We start from the raw sequence: 15,344 nt of genomic DNA, 5'->3' as shown, positions 1-15,344 counted from the left end.
CTCAAACTTCCTGCAGGCACAATGCAGCCCTGACTCTTTTACTGGCCACAGCTTGGCTCCCACCCCTCAGGCCCCAGGCCGCCCTCTTTCACTTTGTTCCTGCCTTGCTCTCTGTCTGACTTTTGCTTTACTCCTGGGTGTGTGTGGTGGGGGGACCCAGGCCAGGCCCTGCATTTCTTCAACTCCCCTGTCATGAATGATCAGAGACCACAAGGTAAGGAAGATCCACTGTGCTTTATTTTGGTCTGAACAGGGCAGATAATTGGAGGGGCAGTGGCCAGGGAACCCAGCAGCCTTCCAGGTGGCAAAGGTGGGGAAGGCAGGGGACTCGGGCCATCAGCCCCAACTCCGGGTCCAGGCATCTGTGTCTTCCCCTCAGGCTGGGCTTCTTATACTGACCATTCTGGAGGCTCTTCGAGGGGAGGGAGGAGGCTGGGCATGGTGAGCTGGTGGAGGGCTCAGTCTTGGGGTGCCAGCCCCTACTTCTGATGGACTCACCTGCAATAATTCCTGCATAACTGGGACAGCTGCCTACACTTGCCACCTGTGGGTGAAGGAAAGGGCTCAGTCACAAGTTGGAGCAATATTGATTATCACGGGTGCTCCGGGTGTTGGAGAGCCAGGCCAGTCATTCCCAGCCCTCGGGAAATTCAAAGACAACTCTATAAACAAGTGATGGAGAAGCACCCCTAACAGCAGTCAGGGTACCACCCCTTGAGGGAGGAGCTTCTCATATCTGCACACAAGAGCTCTTGGAAAACTCAAGACTATTTTGCACGTTGTGTACTCGTTTAGTGTGTATTTATTGTGCACATGCTAGGAACATAGTGGGGAGCAAAGTTAAAAATCTCTGCCCTTGTTGAGTTGACTTTCTAGTGGGGAAGACCAAGGAGGAGAAAAATAACAGAGTCAAATGTATGACGATGAGAAGTCAGATGGGGGTAAATGGAGTGAAGAAAAACAAAGCCAGAAAGGAGGCAGGGAGGCCCAGGACCCCAGCACATCCTCAAAGGGATGACGACGGGGCCTCACTGAGCAAAGACCTAAAGAAGGTTGGGGGAGCCATTGTGACACCTGGAGGAAGGGTGTTCCAGGCAGAGGGAATAGCCATTGCAAAGGTCTTGAGGAAAGAGGACACAGAGGGCTCAAGGGACAGTAAGGAGGCCAGGTGGCCAGACCAGAGCAGGTCAGGGGGACCTTAGAAGCTCAGGGGACTTTGAAAAATAGTAATCTACTGTCTCCTGGCTGCCGCTATTGCCTCCCCCACCCCTCACCTCTCCAGCCTCACTCCTTCTGGCTTACTCTGCCCCAGCCGCTTGGCTCCTCCTGCTGCTGTCACACATGCCCAGCTCATTCCTGCCTCCTAGGGCTTGGCACCTGCTGTTCCCTCTACCTGGTTTTTCTACCATTTTCTCATCATCAGGAATCAGAGGAAGCTTCTCTCCCCAGCCCATTCTGCCTTATTTGACAAACATCTTTCTCTGTATCCACTCTGTTGTTTATTGTCATCTCCTCACCAGATGTGAGTTCCCTGAGGCAGGGACCGGGGCTATTTATCACCACCATGCCCCCAGCATCACCCAGCACAGGGGGACACAGACTGGGTGTCCACAAATGCTAGCTGTTGGAAGAGTATATGTCCCCAGAGCTAACGTCCCAGGCTCTGCCCTCACCCAGACCTGGGGCCAGTCCTTCACCAATTCTCATGTGCTGTGTGACCTTGGGCAGACTCTTCAATTCTCCGAGCCTTAATTATTGCCCCACTGAGAGCCAGGTGGGCCTGATGCAGCCACATCACTTTTTTTTTCTTTTGAGACAGACTTTTTTTTTTTTCTTTGAGACAGGCCTCAAGCTGTCCCCCTGGGTAGAATGCCGTTGCATCACAGCTCACAGCAACCTCCAAACCTGGGTTCAAGCGAGTCTCCTGCCTCAGCCTCCCAAGTAGCTGGGACTACAGGTGCCTGCCACAACACAGGGCTAGTTTTTCTGTTTTTATTAGAAACAGGGTCTCACTCTTGCTCAGGCTGCTCTTAAACTTCTGAGCTCAAGCAATCTACCTGCCTCGGCCTCCCAGAGTGCTAGGATTACAGGCGTGAGCTACCATGCCCAGCCCCAAACACATTCTGAATGACCAACACAGCAGTGCCCCTTAGTGATCCTGCTTTATGATCATCAGTGCTCTCTGGCTTCTCAGCCTTTCCGCTAAGACCAAGGGTAGTATCAAGTGATCATCCATGCTCTCTCTGCCTCCCCGTTAAGGCAAATAAGATGTGGCTGTGCTCACTTTCCTCATGAGGAAATTGGACAAGTAGGAAATTATAGTTCGTGCAGACTACCCAGATTAACTAAGAGCTTGTAAATCAGGGTGTTGTCCAATTGTCCCGCAGCATTTTAAAAGCCTTTAAAAAAAATCAGTTTCTCTGGGTGGCGCCTGGGGTTCAAAGCAGTAAGGCACCAGCCCCATATGTTGGAGGTGGAGGGTTCAAACCCAGCCCCGGCCAAAAACTGCAAAAAAAAAAAATCAGTTTCTCTACTTGTTATTCTCCCTTTGTCGGCCCTTCTCTGCCCTGTGTTGGGTCTTGAGAGGCTGACCCGACCCTCCAGGGCCCCTTGCCCTCTAGGTCAGCATTACAGGAGACAAGAGGGGAAGAGGGAAGGGAGGTTTAAGCATCTGCTCCTCTGGGCTTGGCTCCCTGCTGGTTGGGTTACAGTGAGGCAGTGGCTGGAACCCTCTCTCTAGGGACACAGTTCCAACCAATTCCATCTCTCACCAGGCCCCAGCTGCTAATAGCTCCCCATCATGGCTAGTCCAGGGCTCTGCACTGCCCCATTACCCTGGTGGTGGAAAAGTCCCTCTATTAAACGGTCTCTAATTAACCTTTTTTGGGTCCAGCTGCCAACATCTATGCCCTGGAAGATTTTACAGAAACATTGAAGTCTTCAAAGAGGGGCTGCTCTGGCAGCTCCAGCTCCCTCTATTCTTGGTTGACTGAGTGGGTGGGGCTGCTTTACCCAGATGAGGCATTAATCTTCATCCACTTCCTCCCCACCCAACCTTTTCCCTCCTCTTTCCCTGGAAAGGTCTGTGCGTAGTGTGCTTGTGACCCCAGAGTGGTATGTTGACCTCCAGACCAGCCCCCAGTTCTCCACCCCTCCCCATTGATATCTGTGTCAGGCAGTGTGACTCTGCCTCTCTTCCCAAACCATCCCCCAAATCCAGGAAGTTTATTTCCTGACTGTTAGAAGAAGAAGCCTGGCCTTGTGGCTGGCTTTGACTAAATGTGGCAGAGGTGACGGTGGCCAATTCTGAGTCTGCAAGCTTTTGCTTTCGCTTTCACTTTTTTTCTCTCTCTCAACCAGACCCAGGCTGCTATCATGTGAACAAGCCCAGGCTAGTTAAATAAAACCATGAGGGGAAGAACCAAGAACAGAGCTCCCTGATGACCCACAACTGGCCTTCAATGCATGAATAAATCTAGCTGAGACCAGAAGAACCACGTAGCTGAACCCAGTCTACATTTCCAAACTGCGTGCTTGAGAGCTAAATAAATAATCATTGTAAGCCACTGAATTCTGGGGTAATTTGTATGGGTATATACCTGACAGATAACTCATTTAAAACAACCTGGCACAGCTAGGGTCTATAGCTGGTGGCTGTAGCTCAGTGGCTAGGGTGCCAGCCACATACACTGGAGCTAGTGGGTTCGAACCCAGCCCAGGCCTGCTAAACAACAATGACAACTACAACAAAAAAATAGCTGTGTGTTGTTGCAGGTGCCTGTGGTCCTAGCTGCTTAGAAGGCTGAAGCAAGAGAATTGCTTAAGCCCAAGAGTTTGAGGTTGTTCTGAGCTGTGAAGCCACAATTCTCTACCAAGGGCAACATAGTGAGACTTTGTTTCAAAAAAATAAAACAACCTGGCACAGAGGCCTGTGAGGACTTGACCCTCAGTCACAGTGCAAGCCTCCCCGTCCCCCCCAACTCCCATTCTCACTGGTGAGGATGACAATGCCTGTGATGAACAGTACAGCTGCCACCAATAGCCCCCGTCTCCGGAGAGTGTTTTCATCTGTAGAGAGAAAATGGTGGGGGTATAATCAGAGGGGCCTTCACCCTTCCTTCCCCCACATCTTCCCATGTATAACTTACCATAGAAGAAGGGGTTGTCCTCATCTGGACCTGAATGGGACAGACAAGGAGCAAGTCAGGTTTCAGCAAACGTTTATGGAGTGAATAAGTGAATGGCAGAGTCAGGGAGGTGAGAACACCAGGGTCTCAGCTTTGGTACCCTTAGAACAAAACCCAAAGACCTCACCATGCACAATCTGACTTGCGTTATTTCTCTAACCTCATCCCCTCCCCCTTCCCCTCACTCACTGTACTCCAGCCCCACTGGCCTCCCTGCCATTGAACATGCCAGACACCTCACCACAGGGTCTTTGCACTAGCTGTTCCCACTGCCTGGAACACCATTAACCTGGACATCCAAGTGGCTACTTTGTTCACTTCCTTTTTAGTGAGACCTGCCCTGGTCCTGCATATGAAATACATGTTGAGTATCCCTAATCTGAAAATCCAAAATGTTCCAAAATCTGAAACTTCTTGTGCACCAATACAAACCTCAAAAAGAAATGCTCATTAGAGAGGGGAGGAGGGAGAGAGATCGGCGTGCTCCCATCTAATGGCACAATGTAACCGTATATGGCACACCCCTGGGTGCAGGACCCAACTACAATAGAGACTTTACCTAACAAATGCAAACATGGTAACCTAATCATTTATACCTTCATATTAATCTAAAATTTAAAAAAGGAAGAAATGCTCATGAGAGCATTTTTTTTTTTGAGACAGAGCCTCAAGCTGTCCCCCTGGGCAGAGTGCCGTGGCACCACAGCTCACAGCAACCTCCAACTCCTGGGCTCAAGCGAGTCTCCTGCCTCAGCCTCCCAAGTAGCTGGGACCACAGGTGCCCGCCACAACGCCTGGCTATTTTTTTTGGTTGCAGCCGTCATTGTTGTTTGGTGGCCTGGGCTGGATTTGAACCCGCCACCTTAGGTGTATGTGGCTGGCGCCTTAGCCACTTGAGCCACAGGTGCCGAGCCATTTTTGCAGTTTTTGAACATGCCACCTCCGGTATATGGGACCGGCTCCCTACTCACTGAGCCACAGGTGCTGCCCTCATGAGAGCATTTTGAATTTTGGATTTTTGGATTAGAAATGCTATACCAGTAAACATAATGCAAACATTCCAAACATCACCTTCCCTGCCAAAAGAAATCCAAAATCTGAGATACTTCAGTCTCAAGCATTTTGAATAATGGATACTTGACCTCTGCTCCTCAGTTTATCTCTTTAATGCTGCTTTATTTTTTTTGATGGCAAGTTAAACTCAACAGATGTAAATTGCACATGAACTTTATGGCCACCCTGTATCATTACTGTGATTATTATTTATAATTTTTCTTCCCCTACTAGAATATCAGTTCCATGAGGACAGAGATTTTTGTCTGTTTTCTTCACTGCCTAGGGCGGTGCTCAATGGATATTTGTTGAATGAATGGGCAAACAGGTTTTCTATGTGACCTGTGGGTACATATCATGTTCACTCATCCATTGGGGTTGACCGGGCAGGAAGTGGAGAATCAGACTACAGGGGGAATAAACCAGGTAGAAACAGAGCTCCCTGCTGACCCACAAGTGACCTCACATGCATGAGTAAATCCAGCTGAAACCAGAAGAACCACCCAAACAAGCACAGCCTACATTTCTAAATTGCAGAATTGAGAGCTGAATGAATGTTTATCACTTTCAGTTATTGAGAATGTCTGCAGCATTCATTTATGCATCCATCCACCTATTCAGACATTTATTACACGCTCACCAACCACCCCCTGCCTCCTGCCAGGCTTGAAGCCCTTTATTCACTTGAACGTATGTTTACCAGGACTATTCTGCACTTGGCTGTGTTCCAGGTGCTGAAAATACCCAGTGAATAGAAAACAGCCTACTTACATACTGGGGGGGAGTTACTGACCAGGTGGCTTGAAGGTCTGAGGGTCTGCGCGGGTAGACATTCTCTTGGGAACCATCGTTGTGGCTTCAGTGGGACGGACAGAGAGAACAGCCAGAGTTTGGTGGAAGCAGAAAAAAAGAGATGACACTGAATGTCTGTATCTGGGAGAAACCCTTCTCCCACACCTGCACAGCCAGTGTTCAGGGTCAACCATCCCCCAAATCCATCCCTAGAGGCAACAAGGAACGGTAGATACTGAAATACTGAATAAGCTGGCACCATCTGGTTACAACCCGAACCCCTGAACCCTCCCCTAGGATTTTATGGACCACCTACAATCCAGGGGATAAAGGAACTAAACCCCTGTCATAGCCAGGCAGGGAGACTTCTATGACCTGGAGATACTTGTCAAACATTTTGAATATCACCTCTGGCCCTAGATGTGATTTTTGACTGGTATGCCGTGAGAGGATTTTAGGTGTGCCATGAAAATTTTTAAAGATCATTAATTCAATTATCTTTGAAAGAAGTTCAAAGCCCAGTAAGTATACTCTTTTTTTTTTACTTTTTGTTTTTGATCAACATAATTTAAGTGTGCTACGGAAGTTTAACTATAGGTTCAAGTGTGCTGTGAGATAAAAAAAAAAAGGTTGAAAAACACTGCCTTAGACCAAAAATACCAAAGAGTTCCTCTCTTGAGAAAAAAAAAAAAATCAGTGCCCCAAAGAAAAGGCCCTGTCCCTCTGGCCCCGAGAAGGACTCCAACATCCCACCTGATGCCTCCGTGAGAAGTCACAGGTGAAAGCTGCCTCATGAGCCCTGAGTTTCCTGAGCCTCTCTCAGCATCTCACCCCCTCAGCATGAACAGACAGCCGAGGATTACAAGATGTTCAGGGATTGTGCGGCCCAAAGCAGGTATAAGATCAATGGCAGGTGCAAAGCTGCTGAGACTGGCTCGGCGCCTGTGGCTCAAGTGGCTAAGGCACCAGCCACATACACCTAAGGTGGTGGGTTGGAATCCAGCCCGGGCCTGCCAAACAACAATGACGGCTGCAACCAAAAAAATAGCCGGGTGTTGTGGCGGGCACCTGTGGTCACAGCTACTTGGGAGGCTGAGGCAGGAGACTTGCTTGAGCCCAGGAGTTGGAGGTTGCTATGAGCTGTGATGCCACAGCACTCTACCCAGGGGGACAGCTTGAGGCTCTGTCTCAAAAAAAAGCTGCTGAGACCACAGAAAATGCAAAGGACAGCCATGAGGATGTGTGGTGTTTGTGTTGTACCCTGGAGTTAGATAGTCTGGATTCAAATTCAGATTCTGTCAGTTTTGGCTTTGTGGCCCAAGGCAAGCTGAGTAACCTCTCTGGGCTTTAGTTCTCTTCCCTGTAAAACAGGAGTAATGACAGTCCCCACCATGTATGGTAGTTGTGCACATCGAACGAGGTAGCACACAAAAGCTTAGTACAGCACCCAGCATGGAATAAGCTCTCTGCAAACATCAGCAATAGTATTGTCTGTCTACTTTGCACTCCTCCTTCCTTCTGGGAACAGCTCCCACTTTCTTTGGGGGAACTGCTCTCCCTACCCCAGTCTATGTGGTTCCCTAATTGTGACCCAGGCTACAATAGGAAGTATGCAAACCCCAGTCTAGCCTTTCCCTGAGAATTTTCAAGTCTCAACTAGTGATTTTTGGGTGAAAGCTAGGTACTATAAGTTAAATTGTATCCCTCTCCACAAATTCACATGTGGAAGCCCTACCCCCCAATGTGATGGTATTTGGAGGTGGGGCCTTTAGTAGATAATTAGGGTTAGAGGAGTTCATGATGGTGGGGCCCTCATGACGGGATTAGTGCCCTTTTTAGAATAGAACAGAGAGCTTGTTTCTAATCTCTCTCTCCACCCAGACACATCAGGGTAAGGCAATGTGAGGACATAGTGAGAGGGCAGCCATCCACAACTCTCACCAGGCACTGTCCCTGCTGGCACCTTGATGATGAACTTCCAGTTTCCAGAACTGGGAGAAAACATTCTTGTTGTTTAAGCCACCCAGTCTGTGGTATTTTGTTATAGCAACCTTAGTGACTAAGACAGTTGGCGAAGTTAGGAAGCTCCAAGCAGGGAGATAACAGGGGCCATTTCCTCACTAATGGGAAGAGAAGCAGAGATGGAGGAGAGAGAGAGGATCTGGGAAATCTGGAGGCTCATCGGTGCCTTTTACTACTTGGCTCTATGATCCCCTTGGCCCTGCTGAATTTCTCTCCTGTAGACCCAGGAACATGGACTAACACATAAAGTAACTCAGGTCAGCAAAGACTCAGAGCAAATTAATGCAGATATGTGAAAAGGCTTTATCAATTGGAAAGTGTGGACATAGCTGCTATCCCCCACTCCCATACATAAAAAGCTCCCTTCCCCAAGACGCTTTATTTTCATCTGTTGTAAAATTGTTTTAGCAGACAGATTCTGTAAGAATGAGATGCTTTAATGCCATCACTGAAAACTTGATACAATTATAAAGATTGCCAAGGGGAATGGCATGGCCTTAGAGGTGGTGCTCTTGTACAGTGCCCAGCCTGCACAACTGTGCATGCCTCTCAGCCTGGGAATGACCTAAGCTACAATACGTTCCAGTGGGGGCTGCCCGGTGAAAGGGATCATCACACAAGCATTAGAGGCCCTCTGTTGCCATTTTACCAGTTTGGCTGCTTTTCCATACCTGGTAACATTAACTCACATGTCCAGAAGGAAACTACCTCTTCCCTGACTCTAGATCTATGTGATTCAGGAGGGGCTGACCCCCCTCTCCAGACCCAGGGTGAGGCACAAGACTCAGGCCTAACCAATCAGAGTATTCATTTCCCAGGCTCCCATGGGTTCAGACATGGACATCTGACCCCAGCCAAGCCAATGAGAGTCAATACCAGGCTTTGGGGTAGAAATAATGGGAAAAAGATGTTCTCCAGCCACTGGGTTTGTGACCTAAATTTAGAACCATGTGACCATCTTTGTCACCAAGAGAGGAAAAGTAAGCTGAGAATGAAGACAGCAGGGCTAAGCGAGGGAGCAATTCAGTCATGATGGCAGTGAAAGCTCCTTGATCCAGCTATGCCTGAAACTGCTACCTCTGGACTTTACAGAACGTATTTAACCAATAAATCTTCTTTTTTAAAGTTGTATTTTCTATATTTTGCAACTTAAAAGCTCCTACACTATTATTAAGACATACACAAAACAGACGTTCAGAATCACATTTTATAGCACCACTCCCATGAAGGGAACTGAAGGAGAGAGAGTTCCCAAGTCTACCAGTTTGGGAAATGCTGCATAATGTATGCTCTCCCTTGGGGATGCTTGCTGCAAATTGGCTTGATGAAGACTCTGAGAAGTCCTGTCATAAAGAAACATGTTTTAACTCAGAGTTCCCCCAAATACCTTTGACCACAAACCAAAAAAAAAAGTATTTTTAAAAACATATTAACAACCTCTCAGACAGGTGCTCCAGACTTGGGGAAATGGTGACCCAGACAGAGAATTAAACAAAAACTGTAGGCCACTGTTCTCAGTCCCCAGCTCTACCTTCCTTGGTGCTCTTGTGGATCCTTGGATCTGTCATTAGAGGTCCATCCACTTCCATCGTTTGCTGGGTCTGGGTCTGGGCCTCGACTGACGTTAGTGTTGTTTCTACTCAGGTCAGAAAAGCAAGGAGGGAAAGACAGAAAAGACTGAATTAGGGACATGCAGGTCTAGAACACAGCAAGGAGCTATCTCCCTCCAACAAGCTGGCAGAACCCAAATACACCGAGTGTCATTACAGGGGTGAGAAAGGGGGACTCTCCCATGTACTGCTGGTGGGAGAACAAACTGGTGCAGGACTTGGGAAACAAATTGAAACATTCACGTCCTTTGCCCCATGGTGTTTTGGACAAAAGCACAGGCCCTGGGACTACACTCCTGCACTTTGATTGGAGCTGTGTCCCTGACCTTGGGCAAGACACTCTGAGCCTCTGTTTCTTTATTTGTGAAATGGAGATGATCTAACTTCTTAGAGTCAGTGTGAGGATTAAAAGAGTTAACACAAGTAAAAAACTCTGGAACCATAACCAGCACATAATAAGAATATACTCTAAGTGTTGCTCAAGGAAGAAGGGACAGGCTTGTCATTGCAGCACTGTGTGCAGACAGAAGAAGCTGGAAGCCATCAACATGCCCAAGAGGTGTGTGACTACCTTCACTGCAGCAGGGCACCCCGCGGGGTACGGGCAGCAGAGAAAACAAGATGAATCTTTGCACAGTAACGTGAGAAAAGCTTCCAAACATATAGTTGCATGAAAAAAAACAAGGCTATTTAGATATCCTGAAACTCACAAATATTCCACGTAGTCAGTATATTTTCTCCCAGGTAATAGCCACGTCATATGGTATCACTGGGGAGCCATCCCCCATGCCAGCAAGGGGGACCTCTCAGACGGGGAGGTCAGGAGGGAAGAAGCATGAGAGTGTCAATGGAATTTTTCTTGCTTGCAGTATTTGCGTCCTTTCCACGGAGAACGTGTGTATGTGTGACGATGTCAGTAAACATCAATTGAAAAAAACTGGGGAGTTGCTTTTGAATTATGTCATACTCCAAGAAAAAGTTCAAATGTGATTTGAAAATTCACGAAAGGAAAAAAGAGTTATAGAGATGAAAGGAAGAAATGAATGGAGTTGGCACACAGGGAGTTTCTGGGGGTGTTTGAAGTTCTACTCCTTGACCTGGGTGATAGTTACACAAGGGTTCGATTCAGAGCAAGCCATTAAGTTGTACATAATTTATGGGTTTCATATTTTTCTATGTCACAATTTCAAAAGTTCTTTATTTTTTTTTGAGACAAAGTCTCACCCTGTCACCCTGGGTAGAGTGCCATGGCATCATAGCTCACAGCAACCTCAAACTCTTGGGCTCAAGCAATCCTCTTGCCTCAGCCTCCTGAGTAGCTGGCACTACAGGCATATGCCACAATGCCTGGCTAATATTTTTCTGTTTTTAGTAGAGACAGGGTCTCACTCTTGTTCAGGCTGTTCTCAAACTCCTGAGCTCATGGGATCCACCTACCTCAGCCTCCCAGAGTGCTGGGATTAGAGGTGTGAGCCACCTTTATATGACCTAAAAGTTCTTTTTTTTAAAGTATTGAATGGGATTGACTGATTGCCCCACTCAAAGTAAACCAGGAGGTTCAAAGCTTAAGTGGAGACTGAAATAGGCACCCAAAGACCGAGAGTATCAGCAGAAGAGGGGGAACTATGTCTGCCCCAGACCCATCCCCAGCCCCTCCTCTTGTCCCACTCACCATCAGCAGGCTCGGCTGGGGGCGCAGGGGTGGCCTGAAGCTCTGGGTAGGATGTATCTGGAGTCCAGAAACAGGGGATCAGGGAGAAAAAAGCAGAGAAAAAAGTGGAGAAGGTCCGTAGATGAATATACAGGGGATTCCCTTAGCAACACAATTTCCATGTAATGAAAATGACTTAATTAATCCAGTCGTTTGCTAACTGTCCAAATGTGCTGCCAGCATCTCCCTTGACTCAGGACCTCACCTCCCACAGACGCCATCCCAGAGGCTCCTTGGGGATGCTGACTGCAGATTAGCTCTCTCAAGACGCTGAGATGTCTAGTTTAAGGAAACACGTTTAACTCAGTCTCCCAAATACCTTTGCCCACAAACCGGCACCCACATGCACTGATATGAGCCCCTGGAACTTCCTTTGGGGAACCATCATTCCCTGATTCTGGCTGTACTTTACTCAATGGGGCTGATGCCAGCCCTGTAGAAGGCTGAACATGGAGCCCAGGCCCAGCCAATTAGCTCTCTGTGCCTGTGGCCACAATGATCAGCTCCAAAGATGCTAGCTTCTGGGACATTTGCTGGATTGGGGAAGGGGAAATTCTCTTTGATTCTTAGCAGGAAGGATGAAAGCCCCAGGCTTCCAGGGACCCACATGGTCCCAGGAGAGGGGACTGCCTGAAAACAAAGCCAACACTGACAAAACAGAGCTAAGAGATGGAGCGAGGTTCCTGAGAACATCATTTGAGCAGGTAGTCGGAGCCACGCCTAAAGGTCTATCCCCTGACATTTTAGTTACACGATTCCATAAATCCCCGTGTGTGTCTGGTTCAAGTGCAGGATTTTTGTTGCTGTTTGCAATGACAGGATCTTGACAGAACTGTCCCTCTTAAGATCCTCACCTGGGGCTGGTGTCAGGCCAGATATGGCCATGGTAGCTGAGTCCACTGGAGAAATGGGCGGGGTCCCCTCCAATGTCTGTCCTGGGGAATAAAGGATGAGAAATCTGGGAGAAGCCTCTGGTCCCTCTTGTCTCACCAACACTCCCACTCTCCCCTTCTTGCTGAACTCTTGGGGGCAACTCTAGAAACTCTGGAGGTCCTATCTGCCCATGGAGCCACCCAGCTTTGGCAGTATCAATAAATCTGTGACCATGAATCCGTGACCCTGAATCCATGACCTTGGAAGTGTTTTAAGCTATGCTAATGCCTGAGAACCCTTCCTCCATCCCCCTCCTCGCCCACCCTTGTGGGCTGGGAGATGCAGGTTCATCTTGTTAGCCCAGGTGCTAGGGTCAGCCAGGGGCCTGATTTCAAACTCTACTTCCCTAAACCTTTTTGCTATGTGACCTGGAGCAAATGAAGTCCCCTTTTTGAGCCTTGCCTGCCTTGAGTCCACTTGGTCTGCAAGTGGAGATAATAATTGAATCTACTTCCCAGGGCTAAATAGCATGGAATGAGATGGAGCTTCAGGTTGTCAGCACTAGACACACCCACTGCCCCAAGCCTGGTCCAGCCTCCATCACCTCATCGCTGGACATCCCAGCAGCCTCCTCCCAGGTCTCCTGCTCCTGTCCCTGGCCCCATGGCATAGTCCCCACCTGCAGCCAGAGGAAGCCTGGTAACACCTGAGTCAGGTCTGGACCCTCCTGGCTCAGAGTCCTGCCCCAGCTAACCTCACTCTCGGTAATAGCAAAGTCCTCACCTAGCCCCTGAATGCCCCTCCTCCAGGGCCTCCATCACTTCTTGGACCTCTCTTCCTCCCACTCTTCCTCACGCCAACCCAGCCACCTGCTTGCCTGCTGTGCTTCAAAGTCATCAGATAGCACTCAACCCCCAGATCACCTGTAAGGCTCTCTCCTCATCTCCTTGCTCGAATTGTCACTTCCCTGGTGAGGTCTTCCCAGACCACCCTGTGCAAACAACCCTCATTCCCCTCCTCTGTTTTTCTCCATAGCACATGTCACCTTCTCAAATACTGTCTACTGCTCCGTCATTTGCTGATTTGACGTTCCCCACTAGACTGTGACCTCTCATTTTAGTCACTGCTATTTCCCCAGTGCACAGAAGATCTGGCTCATAGTGGGCACTCAGCAAATATCTGTCGAATGGCTGAAAGATACATTTTGTCAAAGAGAATGGGGGCACCATCAGTGCAGTGTATGCTCTGGATTCTAGGGGTAGGCAGGACAGTTATCATCCCAGCTTCACCATGTACTAGCCACTGGCACAAGGCATTTTCCCTAAGTGAGCCTCAGTTTCCTCATCCGTAGAACAGGAATGACAATGTGTTCAATCAAGAACAGCTTAAACCTAACTGGGCTAATGCACACGGTACCTGCCATGTAAAAAACATCTGCAAATGCCCCCTCAGTTCCCACCTTTGAGAAATACATGCCAGGCAAGGCTGAGATTCTCTAACTCTTTAGACTAGCCCCAGCTCAACCCCTTTGCTTAATGGTGCATTGCCCAGGCACCCAGTAATCTGCTTTGCTGGGCGCCCAGGCTTCCTGGCTGCTGAGTAGGAAACTGATACGGATCTCCTGGCCAAATCAAACCAAGCGAGCTCTTCTTCGAGGTGAAATGGAGGATGCTCAGCAGGACAGGCTCCAGCCAGACTCACTGGAAGTGGCCCACCCAGTTCTGAGGTGTCCAAGGAGGATCCAACCCTGCCCCCAGATGGCTCCCCACTTCCTGGTGTCAGCTCAGTAGTGATGGTGAGTAGACAGGACTCAGCATCCAAATTCCCCACCCACCCAGCCAGCAGCACACTGGGAGGGCTGGGTGCTCTGGGCAGGGTCTTACCTCTGGTGGGAAGAATCAGGCCAATGATGGTGAGGAGATACAGGCGACCAGAGGGCGACATCTGTGGGTGAGAACATGATAGGGTCAGTCGTGATGTCAGGCTGCAGGCCCAGGGCAGCCCCTGTGGGTCCTGCAGACCCATTCCCTGCCCTGAGCAGCCACCTCTGACTTCCAGGAGTAGCAGCTGGCTTCTAACGAAGGGTGAGAGGCTCAGAGGTGGGGACCCCAAGCCACCACCCATTTCTCTCCCCTTCAGGTCCCCAAAGAACACAAGAAGCATCAGAGCAAACTGATCTCCCAGCAGCAGAAATGCCAGAGGACACTCCTGAAGTAGAAAAGCACCTCCCTGCTCCTCTGCCAGACACTTACCCCCAGCCGGACTGACAGTGAAGGGCGAAGGACGTGAGGGGTCGGGGCAGGGGAGTAGATCAGGAGACTCCTTCCCTCCCTCAGGGGCCCAGAGCCCAGGAGTTGGCAAAGAGGAAGAGTGAGTAACGCACTCCTGATCACACAGGAAAAAGTGAGTGGCGTTGGGGCCGCTGTGCAGGGAGGATAGAACGGGATGCTGCGAGGATCCCAGAAGGACTGGTCCGAGGGGACGGCGGAGATCCGGGGAGACTGAGGCAGGAGGGAGCGAAGCGGCGAGGCTCACTGTGGCACAGACAGAGGAGGTGAGAGAGGGGGGCTTGAACGCGGGGCGCAGAGGCACAGAAAAGGCCAGTCTCCCGCCCACCTGAGCCAGGCCCTAGGCAGAGGGGAGGAGGATGGAGGTGGGCGGAGGTGGGCGGAGGAGGGACTTACGTCAGAGCTTGGGGTCCCGAACCGGCGGCCGCGTGGGGAGAGGGCAGCGCGGTGGCTGACTCCAGGCGGAGGGTGTGGCCAGGGGAGCGCGGGCGGGCGGGGACCCAGACCGGCTCAGTCATTTCCTCTTGGGTTTCCTGGCTTTAGGGCCCGGGGTGGGAGCAGGAGGGGGAGACGTTGAGGGCGTGGGGGGCAGGGGTGAAGGACAGGCGGGGGCCCCACCTATCGACCCGCAGGAGGGTGGAGATGTGGAACCCCGCAGGCTGGTCTTGGGTGGGTGGGGCTCCTTTGGGGAGGGCAGGGGAGAGGGGAGGGGTCTACGGCGGGGTCGCTGGAGGAAGGGAAGGGAAAGGGCCGATCCGGAGGTGTGGAGGGAGAGGAAGGGAAACTTGGGAGTGTGGAAGAGGAGGCG

The 15,344-nt window shown here is 49.9% G+C and overlaps 1 protein-coding gene across 3 annotated transcripts; it reads right to left on the bottom strand.

The window, feature by feature from the left end:
• Nucleotides 1-219: 219 nt before the first annotated feature.
• On the bottom strand, nt 220-14,997 carry FXYD5 (FXYD domain containing ion transport regulator 5). Of its 3 annotated transcripts, none has more exons than XM_023516925.1 (10): nt 14,933-14,951; nt 14,501-14,782; nt 14,132-14,192; nt 12,230-12,310; nt 11,337-11,393; nt 9,586-9,690; nt 6,034-6,096; nt 4,149-4,178; nt 3,994-4,068; nt 220-544 (listed from the first exon to the last, which is right to left on the bottom strand). In XM_023516925.1, the coding sequence occupies exons 3-10, from the start codon at nt 14,190-14,192 to the stop codon at nt 495-497; spliced, it is 522 nt and encodes a 173-aa protein (XP_023372693.1). In that variant the 5' UTR covers nt 14,501-14,782; nt 14,933-14,951; the 3' UTR covers nt 220-494. The 3 variants fall into 3 exon arrangements, with proteins under 3 accessions (XP_023372693.1, XP_023372696.1, XP_023372695.1); XM_023516928.1 differs by having other exon boundaries at nt 14,632-14,782; XM_023516927.1 differs by lacking the exon at nt 14,501-14,782 and having other exon boundaries at nt 14,933-14,997.
• Between the last annotated feature and the right edge of the window lie 347 nt (nt 14,998-15,344).

This window comes from Otolemur garnettii, unplaced genomic scaffold, assembly GCF_000181295.1.
Source record: "Otolemur garnettii isolate 467f Iridium unplaced genomic scaffold, OtoGar3 scaffold00100, whole genome shotgun sequence".
Taxonomy (NCBI): Eukaryota; Metazoa; Chordata; class Mammalia; order Primates; family Galagidae; genus Otolemur; species Otolemur garnettii.
Note: the sequence above shows the minus strand (reverse complement) of the source record. Positions and strands in the feature narration are given on the sequence as shown.